Source organism: Delphinapterus leucas, chromosome 1 (assembly GCF_059928025.1).
Source record: "Delphinapterus leucas isolate spDelLeu-1000000601 "Yukka" chromosome 1, BTC_Dleu_Yukka2, whole genome shotgun sequence".
NCBI classification, from domain to species: domain Eukaryota; kingdom Metazoa; phylum Chordata; class Mammalia; order Artiodactyla; family Monodontidae; genus Delphinapterus; species Delphinapterus leucas.
In genome coordinates, this window is record NC_143129.1 from 105,076,144 (window position 1) to 105,099,000 (window position 22,857).

Genomic DNA, 22,857 nt, shown 5'->3' on the forward strand with positions numbered 1-22,857 from the left:
CTGACAGCCATAAAAGAGGAAATAGACAGTAACACAATCATAGTAGGGGACTTTCACACCCCACTTTCACCAATGGACAGATCATCCAAAATGAAAATAAATAAGGAAACACAAGCTTTAAATGATACATTAAACAAGATGGAATTAATTGATATTTATAGGACATTCCATCCAAAAACAACAAAATACACATTTTTCTCAAGTGTTCATGGAACATTCTCCAGGATAGATCATATCTTGGGTCACAAATCAAGCCTTGGTAAATTTAAGAAAATTCAAATTGTATCAAGTATCTTTTCCAGTCACAATGCTATGAGACTAGATATCAATTACAGGAAAAGATCTGTAAAAAATACAAACACATGGAGGCTAAACAATACACTACTTAATAATGAAGTGATCACTGAAGAAATCAAAGAGGAAATCGAAAAATACCTAGAAACAGGGCTTCCCTGGTGGCGCAGTGATTGAGTGTCCGCCTGCCAATCCAGGGGACATGGGTTCATGCCCCGGCCCAGGAATATCCCACATGACATGGAGCGACTAGGCCTGTGAGCTATGGCTGCTGAGCCTGCGCATCCAGAGCCTGTGCTCTGCTATGGGAGAGGGCACAACAGTGAGAGGCCCACATACTGCAAAAAAAAAAAAAAAAAATACCTAGAAACAAATGACAATGGAGACACGATGACCCAAAACCTATGGGATGCAGCAGAAGCGGTTCTAAGAGGGAAGTTTATAGCAATACAGTTCTGCCTTAAGAAACAGGAAACATCTCAAATAAACAACCTAACCTTGCACCTAAAGCAATTAGAGAAAGAAGAACAAAAAAAAAAAAGCCAAAGTGGGCAGAAGGAAAGAAATCATAAAGATCAGGTCAGAAATAAATGAAAAAGAAATGAAGGAAATGATAGCAAAGATCAATAAAACTAAAAGCTGGTTCTTTGAGAAGATAGACAACATTTATAAACCATTAGCCAGACTCATCAAGAAAATAAGGGAGAAGACTCAAATCAATGGAATTAGAAATGAAAAAGGAGAAGTAACAACTGACACTGCAGAAATACAAAGGATCATGAGAGATTACTACAAGCAACACTATGCCAATAAAATGGACAACCTGGAAGAAATGGACAAATTCTTAGAACTGCACAACCTGCCAAGACTGAATCAGGAAGAAATAGAAAATATGAACAGACCAATCACAAACACTGAAATTGAAACTGTGATTAAAAATCTTCCAACAAACAAAAACCCAGAACCAGGTGGCTTCACAGGTGAATTCTATCAAACATTTAGAGAAGAGCTAATACCTAACCTTCTCAAACTCTTCCAAAATATAGCAGAGGGAAAAACTCCCAAACTCATTCTACGAGGCCACCATCACCCTGATACCAAAACCAGACAAGGATGTCACAAAGAAAGAAAACTACAGGCCAATATCACTGATGAACATAGATGCAAAAATCCTCAACAAAATACTAGCAAACAGAATCCAACAGCACATTAAAAGGATCATACACCATGATCAAGTGAGGTTTATTCCAGGAATGCAAGGATTCTTCAATATACGCAAATCAATCAACATGATACACCATATTAACAAATTGAAGGAGAAAAACCATATGACCATCTCAACAGATGCAGAGAAAGCTTTCGACAAAATTCAACACCATTTATGATAAAAACCCTGCAGAAAATAGGCATAGAGGGAACTTTCCTCCACATAATAAAGGCCATATGTGACAAACCCACAGCCAACATCGTCCTCAATGGTGAAAAACTGAAAGCATTTCCATGAAGATCAGGAACAAGACAAGGTTGCCCACTCTCACCACTCTTATTCAACATAGTTTTGGAAGTTTTACCACAGCAATCAGAGAAGAAAAGGAAATAAAAGGAATCCAAATTGGAAAAGAAGTAAAGCTGTCACTGTTTGCAGATGACATGATACTCTACATAGAGAATCCTGAAGACGCTACCAGAAAACTACTAGAGCTAATCAATGAATTTGGTAAAGTAGCAGGCTACAAAATTAATGCACAGCAATCTCTGGCATTCTTATACACTAATGATGAAAAATCTGAAAGTGAAATCAAGAAAACACTCCCATTTACCATTGCAACAAAAAGAATAAAATATCTAGGAATAAACCTACCTAAGGAGACAAAAGACCTGTATGCAGAAAATTTTAAGACACTGATGAAAGAAATTAAAGATGATACAAATAGGGCTTCCCTGGTGGCACAGTGGTTGAGAGTCCGCCTGCCAATGCAGGGGACACGGGTTCGTGTCCCGGTCCGGGAAGATCCCACATGCTGCGGAGCGGCAAGGCCTGTGAGTCATGGCCGCTGAGCCTGCGCGTCCGGAGCCTGTACTCCGCAACAGGAGAGGCCACAACAGTGAGAGGCCCGTGTACTGCAAAAAAAAAAAAAAAAAGATGATACAAATCGATGGAGAGATATATCATGTTCTTGGATTGGAAGAATCAACATTGTGAAAATGACTCTACTAACGGAAGCAATCTACAGATTCAATGCAATCCCTAGCAAACTACCACTGGCATTTTTCAGAGAACTAGAACAAAAAATTTCACAATATGTATGGAAACACAAACGACCCCGAATATCAAAAGCAATCTTGGGAATGAAAAATGGAGCTGGAGGAATCAGGCTCCCTGACTTCAGACTATACTACAAAGGTACAGTAATCAAGACAGTATGGTACTGGCATGAAAACAGAAAAATAGATCACTGGAATAGGATAGAAAGCCCAGAGATAAACCCACGCACACATGGTCACCTTATCTTTGATAAAGGAGGCAAGAATATACCGTGGAGAAAAGACAGCCTTTTCAGTAAGTGGTGCTGGGAAAACTGGACAGGTACATGTAAAAGTATGAAATTAGAACACTTCCGAACACCATACACAAAATAAACTCAAAATGGATTAAAGGAAAACATAAGGGTATGGGATTAAGAGATACAAACTACTGTGTATAAAATAGGTAAGCAACAAGGATATATTGTATAGCATAGAAAATTAACCGATTCTCTTCTGATAACTTTTAATGGACTATAATCAGTAAAAGTACTGAATCACTGTGCTGTACTCCTGAAACTAATATAATACTGTAAATCAACTATACTTCAATAAAAAAAATGTTAAAGCCCATTAATATGTTTTCTTAGAGGAAAACATAGGCAGAACACTCTGACATAAATCACAGCAAGGTTCTTTTTGACCCACCTCCTAGAGAAATGGAAATAAAAACAAAAATAAACAAATGGGACCTAATGAAACTTCAAAGCTTTTGCACAGCAAAGGAAGCCATAAACAATACCAAAAGACAACCCTCAGAATGGGAGAAAATATTTGCAAATGAAGCAACTGACAAAGGATTAATCTCCAAAATTTACAAGCAGCTCATGCAGCTCAATAACAAAAAAACAAACAACCCAATCCAAAAATGGGCAGAAAACCTAAATAGACATTTCTCCAAAGAAGATATACAGATTTCCAATGAACACATGAGAGAATGCTCAACATCATTAATCATTAGAGAAATGAAATCAAAACTACAATGAGATATCATCTCACACTGGTCAGAATGGCCATCATCAAAAAAAATCTAGAAACAATAAATGCTAGAGAGGGTGTGGAGAAAAGGGAACACTCTTGCACTGCTGGTGGGAATGTAAATTGATACAGCCACTATGAAGAACATTATGGAGGCTCCTTAAAAACTAAAAACAGAACTCCCATCCAGCCCAGCAATCGTACTACTGGGCATATACCCTGAGAAAACCATAATTCAAAAAGAGTCATGTACCAAAATGTTCGTTGCAGCTCTATTTAAAATAGCCCGGACATGGAAGCAACCTAAGTGTCCATCAACAGATGAATGGATAAAGAAGATGTGGCACATATATACAATGGAATATTACTCAGCCATAAAAAGAAATGAAATTGAGTTATTTGTAGTGAGGTGGACGGACCTAGAATCTGTCATACAGAGTGAAGTAAGTCAGAAAGAGAAAAACAAATACCGTATGCTAACGCCTATATATGGAATCTAAGAAAAAAAAAAAAAAGGTCATGAAGTACCTAGGGGTAAGACGAGAATAAAGACACAGACTTACTAGAGCATGGGGGAAGGGTAAGCTGTGACAAAGTGAGAGAGTGGCATGGACATATATACACTACCAAACGTAAAATGGATAGCTAGTGGGAAGCAGCCGCATAGCACAGGGAGATCAGCTCGGTGCTTTGTGACCGCCTAGAGGGGTGGGATAGGGAGGGTGGGAGGGAGGGAGACGCAAGAGGGAAGAGATATGGGAACATATGTATATGTATAACTGATTCACTTTGTTATAAAGCAGAAACTAACACATCATTTTAAAGCAATTATACTCCAATAAAGATGTTAAAAGAAAAAGAAGAGATGAATGGATAAAGAAGGTGAGATATACACAATGGAATATTACTCAGCCATAAGAAAGAATGAAATTCTGCCATTTGAAACAGCGTGGTTGGAGCTAGAGAATATTATACTTACTGAAATAAGTCAGACAGAGAAAGGCAACTATTATATATCACTTATATCTCAAATGTATATGCAAATGAATATATATGCAAAACAAACAGACTCACAGATATAGAAAACAAATTAGTGGTTACTGATGGGGAGAGGGGCAAAATAGGGGTATGGGATTAAGAGATACAAACTACTGTGTATAAAATAGGTAAGCAACAAGGATATATTGTATAGCACAGAAAATTAACCGATTCTCTTCTGATAACTTTTAATGGACTATAATCAGTAAAAGTACCGAATCACTGTGCTGTACTCCTGAAACTAATATAATACTGTAAATCAACTATACTTCAATAAAAAAAATGTTAAAGCCCATTAATATCTTTGAGAGATGTCCAGCCCAGAGGAGAGAACAAAACCTTAGTGCTTGCTGTACAACCTGGGTTTCAGCAGACTCTGTGGAATGCAGCCTTATCACAAGGCCCAGAGATTTACACATGTAATTCATTGTAAAGTGAAAAAGAGAGTGAGAATAAAGGGAATAGATTGACAGTAGGGCAAGTGCTACCATGGACACCCTGACCATGGAACCACCCACAGTGTAAACAGAGTACAGAATTTCAGAAAGGAAAGAAATCATGGCTTTACAAAGAAAGAGATAATATGATCCTAGCGGATGTGGGAAAATTTTTGTTATTTTTTATATCTTCAGAAAAATGCCCCCTTGTAATTGTCCTGGGTTCTCCAAGAGCAAAGCCTAGTTCTGGTTCATCAACATTATCATCGTCATTTTAATCTTTCTCTTTCTCCTCTTCGTATAACCATTTTTGAATACACATAGACTGTGAGATTTTTATGTGTTATGATAACATTTGCCCTGAACATCCTTAGGCAAAATCTTATGAGAGATGTTTATACACCAAGTTTGCTAAGTCTGTCATGGTTCAGAATCTCTTCTCTAAGGAAATATGTGCATTTTTAAAGAGTCATATATTAATAGGTAAATTCATTATATTTATAAGCTTACAATGCTGCCAGAAGTACTTATAAGGTGGGGGGACTGAGGCATATGGTAATCTGGAAATAAAGAAAAGCCCTCAAATTCAAACCCATCAATGAATTTTATGGTCACATTGTGAACTAATTGTTTTATTGCTATAATGTGTTATTTTACTACACAACCCTGCCTTTCTTATATACATATGCTATTTAACTTTTTTGAGTCTGAATTTCTTCATCTGTACAAGGAGGATAATGCATATGTGACCTGTGAAGATATAAATAATGTGTAAGTAACTTAGCAGAGCACCTGGTATTCAGTAGGTTCTCAGCATTATTTCCTTTAAGCCGTAAAATGATATTGTCACTGCTTTTGAATTCTAGTTGTTTTTTTTTAATTTTTATTAGGGTATAGTTGATTTGCAATGTTGTGTTAGTTTCAGGTGTACAACAAAGTGAATCAGTTATTCATATACATATATCCACTTTTTAAAATTCTTTTCCCATATAGGCCATTACAGAGTATTGAGTAGAGTTCCCTGTGCTATACAGTAGGTCCTTATTAGTTATCTATTTTATATATAGTAGTGTGTCTATGTCAATCCCAATCTGAAGACCAACAGCTTAAAAATTGTGACGGTCTCAGAGAGTTTTATCTCTGGTAACTCAGAAACACACTATGAGCCCTCATCAATAGTTCTTAAAATAGGGAGCCGAATCACAAGGAAGAAACTGAGATTAGAACCCTGGTCCATTTTAAATGCTAAATACCATCTGAGATGTAAAAGCCATTTATAGTTTTTCCTTGATGACTCTACTTTGAAAATTTACACCATTTTGTAAGTAAAAACACAAATACATGAAAAATGAGAGTAAGAAAAATTCCCTACTTGTTTCTTGTGTGTGGAGGTTACTGAACAAATAATATGATGAGTATATTTTACATATTCATAGATTCATACGATTTTAACTGACACCATCCAATTACATGAGTCAATTTACAAAACTCTCCATTCTTGTTTCCAAAGAGAGTACATATGTTGTAGCATCTACTATGAAAACTAAACCAAGTTGGAAATAGCAATAATGTACTTATTTCAATAATCCTTTTTCTTTTGTCTGTGAGTCTTTCCCCTATGTTAACATGTCTGGATTTCTTTCTAAATCTGAATGTCCTCGCTGGCCATATTGAAGAATGTGCTTACTGTACTGTTTCATTAAACTGCTGTGTTATCGGGTAATTGTTTAAACATAATGCCATAGCACTATCAAAAGGAAAGGTGAACTAATGGCATTTGCAAATGTCAGGGATTATCTTAACACTTTTATTATAGTTTATGAAAAAAGTAGGTTCAGGGCATTTCATGGCAATTATTTCTACAGAAATTGGTTATTTAAATAAATTGCTAATTATCTGAAGATGACAGTATTGAAAATGCTACTAATGAGTTGTTTAATAAGTGTAGCTTGTGGTGGCCACCTACAGGTTGAAAACAGAAAGAACATATAGACTAATTATGCCTAGATATCACATATGAATGCCATATATTTTTCCCTCTAGTAACAAGTTCAAGGAAATTTATCTCTTCATGCCATCCTTTGAGTCTTGGAAGGTGTAGTTAGTTTCTAAGTTTTTCATAGATTATGGTTTTGTTCTAAATCAACTTTCACTTTGCTTCCATAATTATCTTTGTCCTATAATTCCTAGATACAATTATCATTATAATTGATTAACCAAACTAGATTACTTTTAGAGTGAAAGAGGATGCAGTTTATAATTACATCATGTAATTACAAATAAATATAGGTGTGATAAGCTGGAACTCTCCTGGGCAAACCAGGTCATATGGCCTCTCTAGTTAGACCAATTACTAACTACTATCGTTTCTATCTAGTTACTAGCCAACAATTAATATAATGCCAATATTCTTGGTTTTATCATACGTGGACAACATACCTTTATTATTTATAAAAATTATTAACTCCTCTCTCTATAACTTAATCAATATGCAAACAATTAAAATAGGGAAGAAATATAGTATTGTGGGTTAAGAGCATGGCATTAGGAGTCAGGTACACCTAGATGCAAATACTGGACCCACATTGTCTGAGTGATCTTGAGGGTGAGATATTTATTTCTTACGATCTCATTTACAAATCTAAGAATATGAGGACAAAAAAAATACCTAAAGTAATGTCACTGAGACAATGCATGAGAAAACACTTAGGAAAACACCTGGCAATTAGAAAGCACTCAAAAGAGGAGTCTCTATAATGAATGTATTGCATGTTAAAATTTCACTTTAACTCATACTTAATCCTTTTATAAGTTAACTTCATCACTGGTATCTACTGGGAAACCACAGAGCATATAAAATTGCTCCTTAAAATACCATGACAAAGTTCATATTATCCTGGAATTTTGAATTGGAAGAGATCATCTAATCCAATATTTTCTATAGTACAGATGTCTTTTTTATTGCATCCTACCTGCCACTACCTGCCAAATATCCATTTAGGTTTAAGGGATATGGGCATCCAAATGTAGCTACTTCTGTTGCTGAATTTACAACAAATTAATGATAAAAATAACAATAAAACCAATAGTGTGTTCTTAACCATTTGTTCTAGTTATCTTTTGAGGAAAACATAAATGAAGCCTTTCTTTATGGTTATCCCTTAAATATTTGAAGAACAACTATTGGGATTACTTTCAGCCATTTTATACACACACACATATTATTTAAAAAAATTTTTATTTCAAAATCAATCTTATTGCACCATAACAGTGGAATTAGCTGTACATAATAAACTATTTATATATAATATATGTATATTATATATACATATATATATATACATATGCATTTTAAGTTATGGGGAATAAAGTTTATTTTGGCAGATAATGTTAAAATTAAAGTTTCATACACTAGTAACATAACTCGACATCCTTAATTTGATATGTGTGAAGCACTTTCTTGCTTTTCTGTGTTCTTCTAAATCACCATATCCTAAACTACTTCAGAAAACTGACATACTGAAATTTTGCTTTACTGGTTTTGCTTACCCTTTGATTCCAAACAAAACTTTTCATAGGCTTTTTCCATCTCTGGGTCCATCCCATTATGTGTGTGTATGTGTATATGTGTATGTGGCAGGGCGGGGAGAATGAGAGAAAGAGAGAGAGATCATTCTATTCACCCTGTTTTGGATATATTCTAAGTTTGTTAATATTTTATTAAAATATTGGATATAGAACCAAATGTGCTCTTCTGAATGTACAGAGGGTAGGATCATTGCACATCCCGTATATAAATGTTTCACAGCACAGAATCTGAAAATGCCTATTCCTGTATTGTTTTAGAAGCATTATAAAAAATAGTCACTTTTCGTTGCAGAAGTGAATCATAAACACTTTCTTACCTAAAAGAATTAAATAATATGGACGTATAGATATCGAACTTGAAAGTTCCTCTTCAACCTCTTCCCCAGAAATAACTATTAGCAGTTTAAAACTCAACATTCTTTGCATTTACATGCCCACATACTAAATGTAATCATACATTTTTTTACCTAAAATGGGACTACACCCTATATATTATTCTGCTACTTGTCATTTAACACATAACATCATATCCTAGAGATATTTCCACGTCAGTTTTAAAAGTTTCCTGTGATATCATACATACATGGATGAACTATAATTTATTTACTAGCATAACTGCTAGTGATTATTTAGGTTGTTTTCACTGTTTTGCTATAAGAAACAATATTTCAAGGAACATCTTTGTACATGTAACTTTATGTCTGTGCACTAATGGATTAGATTTCTCAAAATAGAGTTTCTGGATAAGACATATACATTTAGATATTGCAATTGCATTATACATCTAATAAAGAGTTATTCACACAAATATATGCATTTACAATCATAGACTCAAACTATAATTTTTAGAAATGAAATGACTTAGGATCTCCAAATTTAATATCTAGGAGATTAATTAACACCCCCTAAGTATTAAGTGTTTATCCCCACATGTTTATAGTGAATGCTTATTTTTCTGATCAATTTTCTCTGGCTTTGATAGTAATATTAGCTTATATATACTATGAACCAGGCCCTGTGCTGAGTGCTTTCCACAAACTGTATCATGCAATAGTCCCCAAGTTGCTATGATATTATTGTTATTGATGTCTCTGTTTCACAGATAGGGAAAACTGATGTTCTAGGAAGCTAACTAAGGAGCTTGCTCAGAGTCACAATTGTGTAAAGTAATAGAGCAAAGACTTACACCTAATTGGTTGGACTTTAGAACCTGTGCTCTGAGCATTAGACCACAGACGATACTGATACTGGTTTTCTTAGGCAAAGACAATGTGCAAGTGATCCTCGTCGTAATTGCTGCACTGTCATTTCTCAGTAGCAGCTGAAAAGTATGGACTCTGATAGTCACAGAGACTTGGTGTTTAAACTTTGGCATAAAGCAAGTTTTATTCAGCTTGAACTTCCCTTTCTTCACATACGAAACAGAGATGATAGCATCTACCTGCACAGCACTCTAAGGGTTAAATCACACACTGTATGAAGCCCCAGTCTCCGTGTCAGGCTATGGAAATCACTCCAAGAATAAATGCTCAGAAAGGAAAATGGCCCCTTCTCTGGTAAATAGTATTAATTCTATTGCTTTAAAATAAAATGCCTGGCACATGCTAGGTACCAAATTATTGAATATAAATTGACTATGAATATATTGAATATGTGATGAAGCACATAAACAGCTTTAGAGATATGAAGACTCAGAAAAAATATCTTGAAATATTCAACAAAAATTAAAACATGTTCATAAGAAAATTTTTAGCTTTCTCAATAAACCTAAAATAACAACGTAAAATAATTGGTTTTCTTTTTCCCATTTCTCCTCTTTAGATTTCATATCTCTTGATATAACCCTGGATCCTTGTAGTACTTCAGTTTCTAGTTGAATTATGGTAATTTTCTCAGAGGACTTTAATCCATGTGTAAAGATGCATTTTTATTTATTTTATTTTATTTTTTTAACATCTTTATTGGAGTATAATTGCTTTACAATGGTGTGTTAGTTTCTGCTTTATAACAAAGTGAATCAGTTATACATATACATATGTTCCCATATCTCTTCCCTCTTGCGTCTCCCTCCCTCCCACCCTCCCTATCCCACCCCTCTAGGCGGTCACAAAGCACCGAGCTGATCTCCCTGTGCTATGCGGCTGCTTCCCACTAGCTATCTGTTTTACATTTGGTAGTGTATATATGTCCATGCCACTTTCTCACTTTGTCACAGCTTACCCTTCCCCCTCCCCATATCCTCAACTCCATGTTCTAGTAGGTCTGTGTCTTTATTCCCGTCTTACCCCTAGGTACTTCATGACCTTTTTTTTTTTTCTTAGATTCCATATATATGTGTTAGCATATAGTATTTGTTTTTCTCTTTCTGACTTACTTCACTCTGTATGACAGACTCTAGGTCCATCCACCTCACTACAAATAACTCAAATTCATTTCTTTTTATGGCTGAGTAATATTCCATTGTATATATATGTATATATATATGTATATATGTGCTTTACATATTTATCAGTATGTTAGGTTCATTAGTACCTTAAAGTTGTTTTAAAGGATAAATTTTTGGTGCTTGATTTATATTTATTTTATAACAATCAATCTCTCAACTCCCAGATCCTTGAAATTCTTGATTTGCTAATATTTTCTTTCTTCTGGGTGATGTTAAGACTGTTAACAATTAGACAGTCAAAGTTCAATTTCTAAGGAATTTGTTATCCACTTAATTCATTATATTTTAATTAATGTAAGCAAATTAAAACTACGTTTTCTTTTTGTATACACAGTGAGCATGAGTGAGTATTATAACCCAATTCTGTTTTATTGCCAGCTAGAGCCATTATCAGGGAGTTTATTGTGGACTTAGCTTTAACAACTAACTCTGTAACAGTAGCTGTCTTAGGAGTCAAATGATTAAGCAAAAAACTAAATTATTCAAAATTTCAGTTATCCAAAATTAGCATATGTTCCACACTATCTTGCCCATTAAAAATGTCTTTTCTCTTCAAGGGTTTAGTCATGCTAAGTAAAGCTCTGCCTCCTTCTCACCAATAAACTCAACTTCTGATGTTGTCATTAAAAGTCTTGCATATTGATTTAGTGCATGGACCTTTTGATTCTCAAAATAAAATCTTAAATATATGGATGTCTGCCTTTGAGATTTTTAGCTTTGGAGTCAGTTAATCCTACCAACATTATGACACCACTAAATGAAAGCTGCTGGAGAGGGGAAAAGGGAGAGGGAGATGTGTGGTTCTCCTAAGGGAGCAGAGGTTATAAAGTTTCATCATCCTAGGCATCACGATCTTGTCTCCAATAAAAAAAAAAAAAAGGTTTCTTTGCATTACTAAGCACACAGCAACAGCGTAAAAGGCACAAAGTAAACTAAATAAATGCTCCCTCTGAAATCAATTGTCCTTCTAGGTAGTACAGGTTATAATAGCAAACATCTGTATAATCTTTATTGTGTGCTAGCCCTTTATATATATTAAATAATTTAATCCTCAAAACAGCTCTGTGAAGTTATTATAATTTTATTATTTTATAGATGAAAAGATTAAGAACTTTTCACAAGATTACAGAGCTTGTAAATAGTGGAGCTAGAATTTGAACCTAAGCAGTTGGCCCTGTTGTCTCTCTGATGTAACTAATTCATCCTCAAATTCCCTTCTTTCTAGAATTTGTATTAATAGCAATCATAAAACATATGATGTTTAAATGAATGTGAAGCTTTCCTAATGGGATATGTACAGAATGAATAACTGAACTCATATTACCTCCTAAGATCACTGAGGCTGGTGTTTTGGGTATCCACCCTGGGTGACAATATGATTACAACATAAACTGATTACCTGAGATTGTCTTTTAAGCTTTTCCAATTCAGTTACAATTACCTCTTTTTTAAAAGAAGGCACAGGTGCTTAATATTTCTTGAATAGACAGATGAACAGATGAATGGATAAATGAGGCCTGAGTAAGGAACCTAAGTCATAATACATTAATTCTTACTTGCATATCAATATGTAATACTACTACTAACGGTAGCATTTTTGAAATTGCAATTAAAATAAGAAAGTATTTTCTTAAGAAAAAAAATCATTAAATTCAGATTGGTTACCTTTGAATTCAACATCTCTGGCTTACTGAAATGTTTTTCTAGATCATGAATCAATCAAATGTAATGTGAAGTTTATCAAAGATCTATGAATTCAACATACTGATTTGCATTTTAGGATGTGACTATATGGAGGGCCTCGATTGATTAGATACCAAAAGTTCATTCTAGTCCCCCAGGTTTTCTGCTAGGGTCACTTTGGCACAAATCAGGACTCTTCACAGCAATGTTGGAACTCAAAGGTCTAGTTCACTTTTTGTTTGTTTGAACCTGCAGCTTGTTTCAAAATGTGGGGATTCAGAATGGCTGACTTTCATTGGCACCTCCCACACTGTTGAAACAGAAAGGCTTGATGTAATTAATTTCCCATCAGGTTCATCTCGTTACCCCATGTAGATGAAGGCTTAATTTAAATTGCACGTTGCCTATTAATTCATTTAAGCTTATAGGATTTCAATTTTTGATTTAAACCTTGTTGCTTCCTTTAGGATGGAGTCCACTTTTAATTCCTTGAGCTTCTCAACTGGCTTCTTCCTCCCTGGTCTTTGGTCTAAAATCATTAATTACTGTAGCAGTGACAAAGTTTTAAAAACTCTTATCTCAATAACTGTGATTCTGGAAATATGTATGCATTTTAATTAACATATGTACAATCTTGTATGGTATCGATATATGTATTTCTTTCACACCAAAAGTTTTATTTTTATATTGAATCTATTATTTTTTCATTTCTGTCACTTTAAAACTAAAAAGAAATTTCTGTATAACAACTTAGAAAGATCCTTTTACATACCTTCAGTTTCCTTCCAAAAACCTTTCATGGTGAATAAAAGTCATTTTTAAAATCTATTCCCCATAAAAATGCTGAGAACAGGTAGATTATATTTCATACTAAATCAATTGAGTTATAAAGAAAACCAATCAAATGGAATTTATAATGGAAATTAAAACTGAATTTACTATTACCCAGCAACAGAAGGATCCATTTCTTCATTTTTGGATCCCATTTCCTCAGAGAACATAATTACTTTTAATTTTTGAAAAGATACCTTTATTAGTTTGAAAGGTTTTCATGTTCATTCGGTAAATTAGAAAAGTTTTAAAAAAGAAGAAAAACATCAAATAGAAAATGTCTTATTGACCTAATTGAACATCTTCAAATGCCACTGAGGATTTGCTGATGTTTTTTAACACCTGTGTAATAATGTTGCCCTTTAAATGTAACTGGTTAAATTTTCAAAGCTGTGTTCTGGGATTTTGCCATTTGATGTCCGTTAATATCAATTGGAATATGTGGCCAAATCCCTGTGTACCACTTTGAAATTTTACCCCTTAGTGTTAATGATAGTCTTCTAACAGTGCAGTTAGAAATAAATTATTTATCTGCTTAGCAAAAATTTCCTTTACTCTCCAGGGTCAACTAAATAAGAAAAAAAAGAATCCCAATATTTCTTTATTACTTCAAAGTAACATGTGTGTAAAGGAGCCATCAACTTAGCATATATTGAACATATCAGTTATATTATGCCAAGATAGCTGTATGTCTGTCTAAAAGGTTTATTTAAGTTACAACTTCCTTTAAAAATGCTTTCCTCTAACTTTTACTCTTGAATTTCTTTTTAGTATAGCTAAAGATATGTTTCTATAAATATGTGTGTGTATTCTTTCCATGCATTCTCCTGTCCACTATGTAAGCCTTTTTTATGGTTAAAACATATAGACTAAGAAGAAGTTGCTGATAAATATTTTGAAATAGAAATATTGACGTTCAGTTTCTAATTTGCCCTAACTTACTACCTTGTATTTAAATGTCAGTTATGGAATCCTGAAGTGCCAGCATTGAATATTCTTGACTAAGAAGCACTGCTATCTAGAGGAAGATTTTTTAGGTGTGGGAGCGCCAAGTAGACATTTCCACAAACATTTTTGGTGTTGAGTGCTAAAGCATTAGCTTACACGTAAATTCAGTTTCATCTGAAATGAACAGGATAAAAAGAAAACCACTGATTTTAATGAAAGCTCTTTGTGCTTCCTTAATAGGAGCACCAATGAATACATATTGAGAATGCTGGTAAGGATGCTTGTGGTGGTGGAGGAGATGCCAAAGTATGCACCACATGAGGCTTATTTTACCTTTTGCTTGTTTTGTTGTTTGCAGAGCCCTTATTTGAGGCAATGCCACATTGTTGCACAAAGATAACTATTTTTACTTCAGAAAATGCCTTTGAAGGACCGTTGACTTATGAGTGTACATCTGAAATATCAAATTATATTACTATGTTATGAGAGCGTTAATTTACTCCCAATTGGGTTAACCCTTGAGAGTCTAAGCAGCCTTATACAGTGTAATCATGTAAAAAGTGACCTCAGAGTGTTCTGTCCATCCATACAGCCTTTATTACAATTAGCAAATAATGTATTGGTAATGTTTGGTTAAATAATGTATACAAACTCAAACGCATACTCTAATTACTGAATTCTAGTAAATTCTCTTTAACTTGATTAAAATGTTCTAATGTATTGAAAATTAGATTAGGCTTACTATGTTTGAGTAAAATCACTATCAGATTTTGGGAAATACATGTAAAATGCAATATGGAATCTGTAAGTTCATCAGCACCTTGCTTGTTTTTGCAGTATCTCTATTCACACCAGCTGCTTTATACTTCGCGGAAACATAACAGAGCTGTATGTCTATTTATGCACTGTATGTGATTGTTTTTCTTTTACAAAATCTGCTATTCCTTGTTCTTTTTAAAACAGATGCTCAAGTGTTCCATACAATCTTTTACACATTACTGTATATCAAATTGTGATATGTATGTATTTTATGTGAGAGTCCTAGAGTTGCTATACCCACTTGCATAACATGCCTGCATGCAATAATAGCATCAAAGTCCTTAAAATAAGTACATATCCATTTAAAAATTAACATACTTTGAAACATAGCAATGCTTGTATATTATATACGTATATATCTTAAGTAGAGATAAAATTGAATTTTGTCTAGTACAGCACTGCCATCACATGACAGTGATTATAAGGCAATATGCTCAAGTGGTCAATATACTAACCATTGATCATCCTCATTTTCTGTAGGCACAGCCATCAGACCTATTGCTTTGAGAGCTGTGACCACCATTGCTCGCGCTTTGCCTGGATTTCCCATTTTGGCCACTGGTGGAATTGACTCAGCTGAAAGTGGTCTTCAGTTTCTCCACAGTGGTGCTTCGGTCCTCCAGGTAGTACTTGTGTTTGTCTGTCCCTTCACAAAACTCCGTCTAACAAATAAAGTGAAAATGATGTGACAAGTATGTTCTTGTAGGGTCTCTTGAGAAAGAGGCCTTGCGGGATCAAAAGCGTGGCACTCATTAAGTTCCTATTACGAGTTGAGAACAAACCTGAGGTTCATTTCCTGTCCTTTTGAGGGCTTACAAACCCTCTATTTTTTTTTTAACATATTTGTTCACCTGTATGTTTCTAAAATAAATGAGATCACGTTCCAAAATGTATACTGTACTACTGGATAAAAACCAAATATATGAAAAAAAAAAACCCAAATATATGAGGAACTCTGGGTAAAAGTAAAATCTTGATTGAAAAATAAAAGAAGTCAGGGGCAAGGCCAATACACACAATCCATGCCATATGGTACTGGAGGCATTAACAAACTTGACTGTGAACTTCCTGGTAGCCAAAGCAAAGAAATCACAGCTTTCAAAATATAGAAATGAATTGGTTGTTTACCTTCTTGTGGTACAAAGCTGAGGGAAAATCATCCATTGTCTTCATAAAGTGATACTTTGAGATGTAGTACATCATGCTCCTTTTTTTTTTTTTTTTTTTTTTGCGGTACACGGGGCTCTCACTGTTGTGGCCTCTCCTACTGCAGAGCACAGGCTCCGGACGCGCAGGCTCAGCGGCCATGGCTCACGGGCCCAGCCGCTCTGCGGCATGTGGGATCCTCCCGGACTGGGGCACGAACCCATGTCCCCTGCATCGGCAGGCGGACTCTCAACCACTGTGCCATCAAGGAAGCCCCATCATACTCCTATTAGCCCTCTACAAATAACTTAGAAATTACTTAATTTTTTTATTATTTATACACTTGCTTTTTATATTATAATGTTGTTCAACATAGATGCAGTACAGTGCCTCAGCACTTTATAGCATAAGCATTTCTCTCAGGGACCAGATATGCAGGTTTGGATGGTCTGACATGACCCAGGTAAAATTTTTCATGTGAGGACTAGACTGTGACCTCTGAGGTAAATCCCACTTTAATATGGCTGCTTACTACCTAACATTGATGGTAATTGGGGAGCAGAGTGTTTACCATCACTTATATTCTCTGGCAAGAAAGTGGAGTGCAGTATCTTGTGTTGCCAATTTAACAATCAGAATTAACATCCTGTTATAAAATATAAATTGGAAATAACATATATCAGAATGCTAATGGAGGAGTACTTCTGCTTCCAGGAAGATGGAGTAGGTGTACTTTTCCCTATGCTTCTGAGTAAGTACAATTAAAAACCTTTATATATCTAGAACAAACATAAGGAGATTCTGAAAGGAGGGGAGAAGGCAGCCTGGCTAGGAATCTCAGGACCCAAGGCACCACACAGTGGAGAATTTCCTGGGTTTTCTTTTTGCCTCATATATCCCAGACTTGGAGCCAAAGAAGCCAGCCACCCAGAAACAATAGGTGCAGATAAAAAACCCCTACTCTTTCTAGCCAGAGAACCAGGAAAAGACAGCCTAGCAAGACAGAAAATTTTGACCGTAACTGCTCTTCTCTAGCCAAACACCACAGCTTAAAAACTGCAGCGCCACACCTGTCCACACAAGCAAAGGACAAGCATGGGTCTCTTACTTCCAGCCTCAGGAGGCTGTAACAAGGCACCCAGCATCGCTCCTGGGCAATAATGAGCTCCCATATGTGGGAGGCATGGACTTCCACCCCATTGACAGTAATGAGGTGTCCCTTCTCCTCCCCCCCTGGGGCCTTGTCAGAGGAAGTCTAATGGAGAGTCAGTATTTTTTTTTTTTTTTTTTGCGGTACGCAGGCCTCTCACTGCTGTGGCCTCTCGCATTGCGGAGCACAGGCTCCGGACGCGCAGGCTCAGCGGCCATGGCTCACGGGCGTAGCCGCTCCGCGGCATGTGGGATCTTCCCAGACCGGGGCACGAACCCGTGTCCCCTGCATCGGCAGGCGGACTCTCAACCACTGCACCACCAGGGAAGTCCAAGCCCGTCATTTTTTAAAACCAGATTATGAAGAGGGGATGAGAAGGTCAACATGGTATTAAAAAGTGGCTGCCAAAGCACTGCCCCTTCAGCTCTGGCTAGGAATGGCCGAGAAACTTCCCAGCCATGTAAAATATTGACTCCCAATGTTGTTAAAAAGGTAAATTTCCACACGTAGGCTTTTACTGATATAAAATTACAGATTATGTATCAATTATGTGTCATTAGCTTTAGTCACGTTTTAATTCAGCCTGAAAATATTTTTAAACCAATTTTAGCTAAAGTTTCAACTAAAATCAGTATTAAGATATATTCAGGACAGTTATGAGTGGGAAAATCCCTGAATATACAATTTTGGCTTGGCATTTGAATGGGGTGGAGAATGTATAATATTTCTCTCTCTCTTCCATTGTAACTGAATTTAACCCTGTTCTACTCCCTAGTCCTGGGTTAATCTAACCTTTCATTTTCTATACTTCTGGGATGCTGAATATTATTAGAGAAATTCAGGTAACTTTGCCAATTGAATTTACTCCAAATTCACAGTGTTTAATGTCAGCTGGGCCTTGGTGTGCTGGTAAGCATCAGTTTTTATTCATCTTTTAAAAAAAATTTCCCATCAAATTCCCTCTGGCAGTTGGTTCAAATCTTTTTTGTACACCTCAAGGCCCTAAATCCCTCCATCATCACCTTCCCATTTCTCTGTTGCCATTTGTTCGCTGGCTCTTAACTGCCCACCTCATTCCCCTTCTCTGGTTCTATAATATTTCCCTTGAAGAGCTCATCCACTTATATAACTTAAGGTGGAATACTATCAAATCTAGCTTTCTGTTTCTACTCAGATGTAAAGTATGTACTGACAAGATGCATTTTTTACAAGACATAATCAGACAGATGATATGTATTTAAATCGTGTGATGGTGCTGATATACTGGAGTTTAGAAAGAGAAGTAATAAACAGAAATAGTGATATAAATTAAACGTTTTGATTCTGATTTTCTTGATGCACATAAACTATGTAGTTAGGCGAGTGCACTACTGGAATAAGGATTTATTCTCAAAGTAGCAATTTCAAATTCAATTTTTAAGTGAATTTAATAACCATGACCTTCTATGTGACTTTAGAAAATGTATTGACATTTCAAAAATGGAAAGCTAAAATTTTTTTCATAAGTTTGATAAGTGTGATAGAACATTCTTTTCTTGTTAATCAGTTTGCATCACAGAGAAGCATTCATTCATTTACTCACTCAGTAAATATTTATTGAGAATCTACATGCCTAGCACTATTCTAGAAATTTGGAATACATACTTCTGTGAGTAGAACAGACAAAAGTCCATCACCTCATGGGGCTTACATTCTAGTGAGGACAAAGATATAATAAATATGAAACATAAGTATATTATCCGGTATGTAAGATGATATGTGCTGTGAAAAAGTGGTCTCATTGCAAAGGTAATATTTGTATAAAAAACTGAAGGCGAGGAATCAGGAAAATTTTTATTGAATTAAAATACTTAGGTTATAGTGTCACTTGCTTAAATTTTTGCTAATTGAGAGTTTAACTGAAATATAAAAATCACAAAATACTTTAGACCACCTTGCAGTTTAAAAATGGAAAATGCCTTTTAGGTTTCAGGCTGCAATTTTTTTTTTTTTTTTTTTTTTTGCGGTACGCGGGCCTCTCACTGCTGTGGCCTCTCCCGCTGCGGAGCACAGGCTCCGGACGCGCAGGCTCAGCGGCCATGGCTCATGGGCCCAGCCGCTCCGCGGCATGTGGGATCTTCCCGGACCGGGGCATGAACCCGCTCCCCTGCATCGGCAGGCGGACTCTCAACCACTGCGCCACCAGGGAAGCCCTAGGCTGCATTTTAATGGGCAGTTTTTTGCTTTTTGAAGTCTTCTTACAATTTTTAGGAATGTACCATTTCTCATTGGCACTGTTTATTTCTATTACCTTATTCTACAACTTGCTTTGCTGAGGATTTTAACATTTCAGTGGTAAAGCATCCAATAACCCTACCTTAAAAATGCTTCAGTTAATGTTTTATATAAAAACTAAGGAGTTAGCTAGACAATAATTTGAGTATTCCAGATCATTTCCCTGGAACTTTGGAGTAAAAATGACTATTACAACAGAACCAGATGCAGCACTTTGGCCAAGAATTAAGGTTCAAAACTAATTATGGGTGTGTATTCTTGGGTAGCTGCTCTTATTACTTTGTCAGTCAACCCAACTAACTTCTAATTTATTTAAGTGAACCCCAGTGTCTTTGAAATCTTATTTTTCATCTTTAGTTAGAATATGCAAGTTAGATCTATAAAAATTCTAAGTGAAAATTATTATTAAATTTAAGATACCGGGCTTCCTTGGTGGCGCAGTGGTTGGGAGTCCGCCTGCCGATGCAGGGGACACGGGATCGTGCCCCGGTCTGGGGGGATCCCACGTGCCGTGGGGCGGCTGGGCCCGTGAGCCATGGCCGGTTAGCCTGTGCGTCTAGAGCCTGCGCGTCCGGAGCCTGTGCTCCGGAATGGGAGAGACCACAACAAAGAGAGGACCGCGTACCGCAAAAAAAAAAAAAAAAAAAAAATTAAGATACCGAACACTGAAATTTATAAATACCTGTTTGTTAAATTACATTCTCAAGCTCTTCATAAACTCTTGAGGTCTTAAATCTTTTGAAAGCCTACTCTGAAAAAAGGAAGTTTGCTTCTGGCTGCCAATTAGTTATTCAGGAAAAGCATAGTAAATAAACAACTTGAATAATTTCTCTTTAAAACAGTTTGAAAAGATTAACAAATTAACACTGGCTTTTTTTTAAACTTGTAGTTTAAGTTGTTTGTCCCAGATCTAGCCTTCAGAATGAATTCTATATCCCCTTCATCTGATTTAAGTACTAGTCTACAATTTCTGTTAAAAACTGTTTAGGGATTTCTATTGCAGCCAAAACCCAGACGGAGTCAGTTGCTTTTAGTAATAGGTTTCATCACAAAATGTTCACTCTCCTCTATTGTATATAGATAGAGGATATAAGTACTATGCTACCTTTTTTTTCACTGAATTACTTTGGGTTTCTATAATTTAATTTAATGATATTGCCACTACAATTCAATCTTTTAAGGACTTTGATTCAGGACATCAGAAATTATAGGAAGTTCATTCATGTACAATTATGACCTGTGCCTTCATTGAGATTGTATGGGTGGGTTTTTTTATTCCATTTCTTTTATATGGGTTTCACTGAAGTTAATAGAAAATCCTGAAATACAGCAGAAAGAGGGAGTATAGTGGGCATTCGCTGTGAGTCATGGTCATGTGACAGACACTCACTAGGGTTATATAACCAAATCAATTTTTGACAATAATTAGCTGCTCTGATGGAGCTAGTTCAAGCTAAATGGAATTTTTTAATGTGATCAAGAGATGTATTATTTTATTGAAACTAGAGAAAAAGAGATAATTGAAGCAGCACGATGACACTATTTCCACATGAGTGCAGATGCATTATGGACATTCTCTCTTGGTCATAATGCACAGGAAGGCTGCAGTGCTTCAACTATATAGATGGGGTCTTTAGGTGGTAAAAATTTTGCGTACTATATTTTAAATTCTTATTGCGTAAGCGGAAAATATATTTATTCAATTATTTCTTATTTTTTATTTAGTCATCATTCATCATCATCATTAAAGTCAGGCTATGATACGTGAAGGAAGAATAGTTGATACCATTCAAAGTTATTTTAAATGGCATCAGAATTATTTCACGTAGCTAGTTAAAATAGACACATTTTTCTTTCCACTATGCAGTTTCTTGTTTCCTAGCTTTAATGAGTGTTTCATGTACAGTGTTAAGAACAATATGCAAGTAGTTATTTTAAAAAATAGAAACCCTATATTTGTAGAATAATATATAGGAAAAAAATAGTATCCATTCAGTGAAATTCAAATTACTGTGTCAGTTATTGCATTATTTTAAATTACTTTAATGGATGGTGTCTTTAATGGAAGAGGTTTTAATTTTTGAAAAGTATCTTGATTGCAGTGCAACAATGTTGTTTATAAGCAAACAGAGGAAATTAAATGGAAACCCGCTAGGCTTTCGAATGATTACACATTTGCCACTTGATAGAAAGATTAATATCTAGATTCAAAAGAAATTAATTGAAATTAAATCTAATCTTTTTGAATGACAGTTTTACTATAAGAAAAAGTAACTCTACCACACAATGACTATTTTATGTGAGAAAATAACCATGAGTTAGCTAAGATGTTTGCAATTAGCCATATGACATTTCTGATCTTGTATAAACTTCCCTGGCTAAATTTTTTCCCGACTCTGGCCAGATCCTTTATATTGTCTTTTCCTTTTTGCATTGTATGCAGAGCTATGGTTAATTACTAGTTTCACTTCTTCATCAAAGAATCTTCATATGTCTGACCAAAGTTTTAAACTACTATTTACCTTTTTATTCTTCAGTTTAAAAAAAATCCTAGTTGTTTAGATATTCTTATTTCACATATTATTTTCCAAACATTGTGTTTTCTATGATGGTTTTCTATGAATCTTTCCAATTTATCAATTTATCATTTGAAATGAATTGTGATTTAACATAACTAATTTTTTAATAATCATTCCATAACTTATCCACCCAAATGACTATTAGAAATAGTCACTTGGGAGCTAATGTGTTTTCAATACCATCAGTAACTACTCTTCATACTTTGAGAATGGATCTCATTTCCTGTAAACAAAGCTAAAGAGAGCCAAGCCAAGTGAACAACGTTGGTTGTTGAACTGAGTTAGGTATACAAAGTCATGAGTCTCCTTTTCTGTCAGTCCATAAACTGACTTTAATGAGCT

General features: G+C 35.3%; 1 protein-coding gene across 3 annotated transcripts in view; it reads left to right on the forward strand.

Annotated features, from left to right (window-relative positions):
• DPYD (dihydropyrimidine dehydrogenase) overlaps positions 1-22,857 on the forward strand; it is an 825,900-nt gene that overhangs the window by 651,366 nt on the left and 151,677 nt on the right. For all 3 annotated transcript variants that reach the window (XM_089919140.1, XM_022553288.2, XM_089919145.1), the window contains one exon: positions 15,847-15,989. In XM_089919140.1, the coding sequence (XP_089775266.1) occupies positions 15,847-15,989 (143 nt within the window). The remainder of the gene's footprint in view (positions 1-15,846; positions 15,990-22,857) is intronic.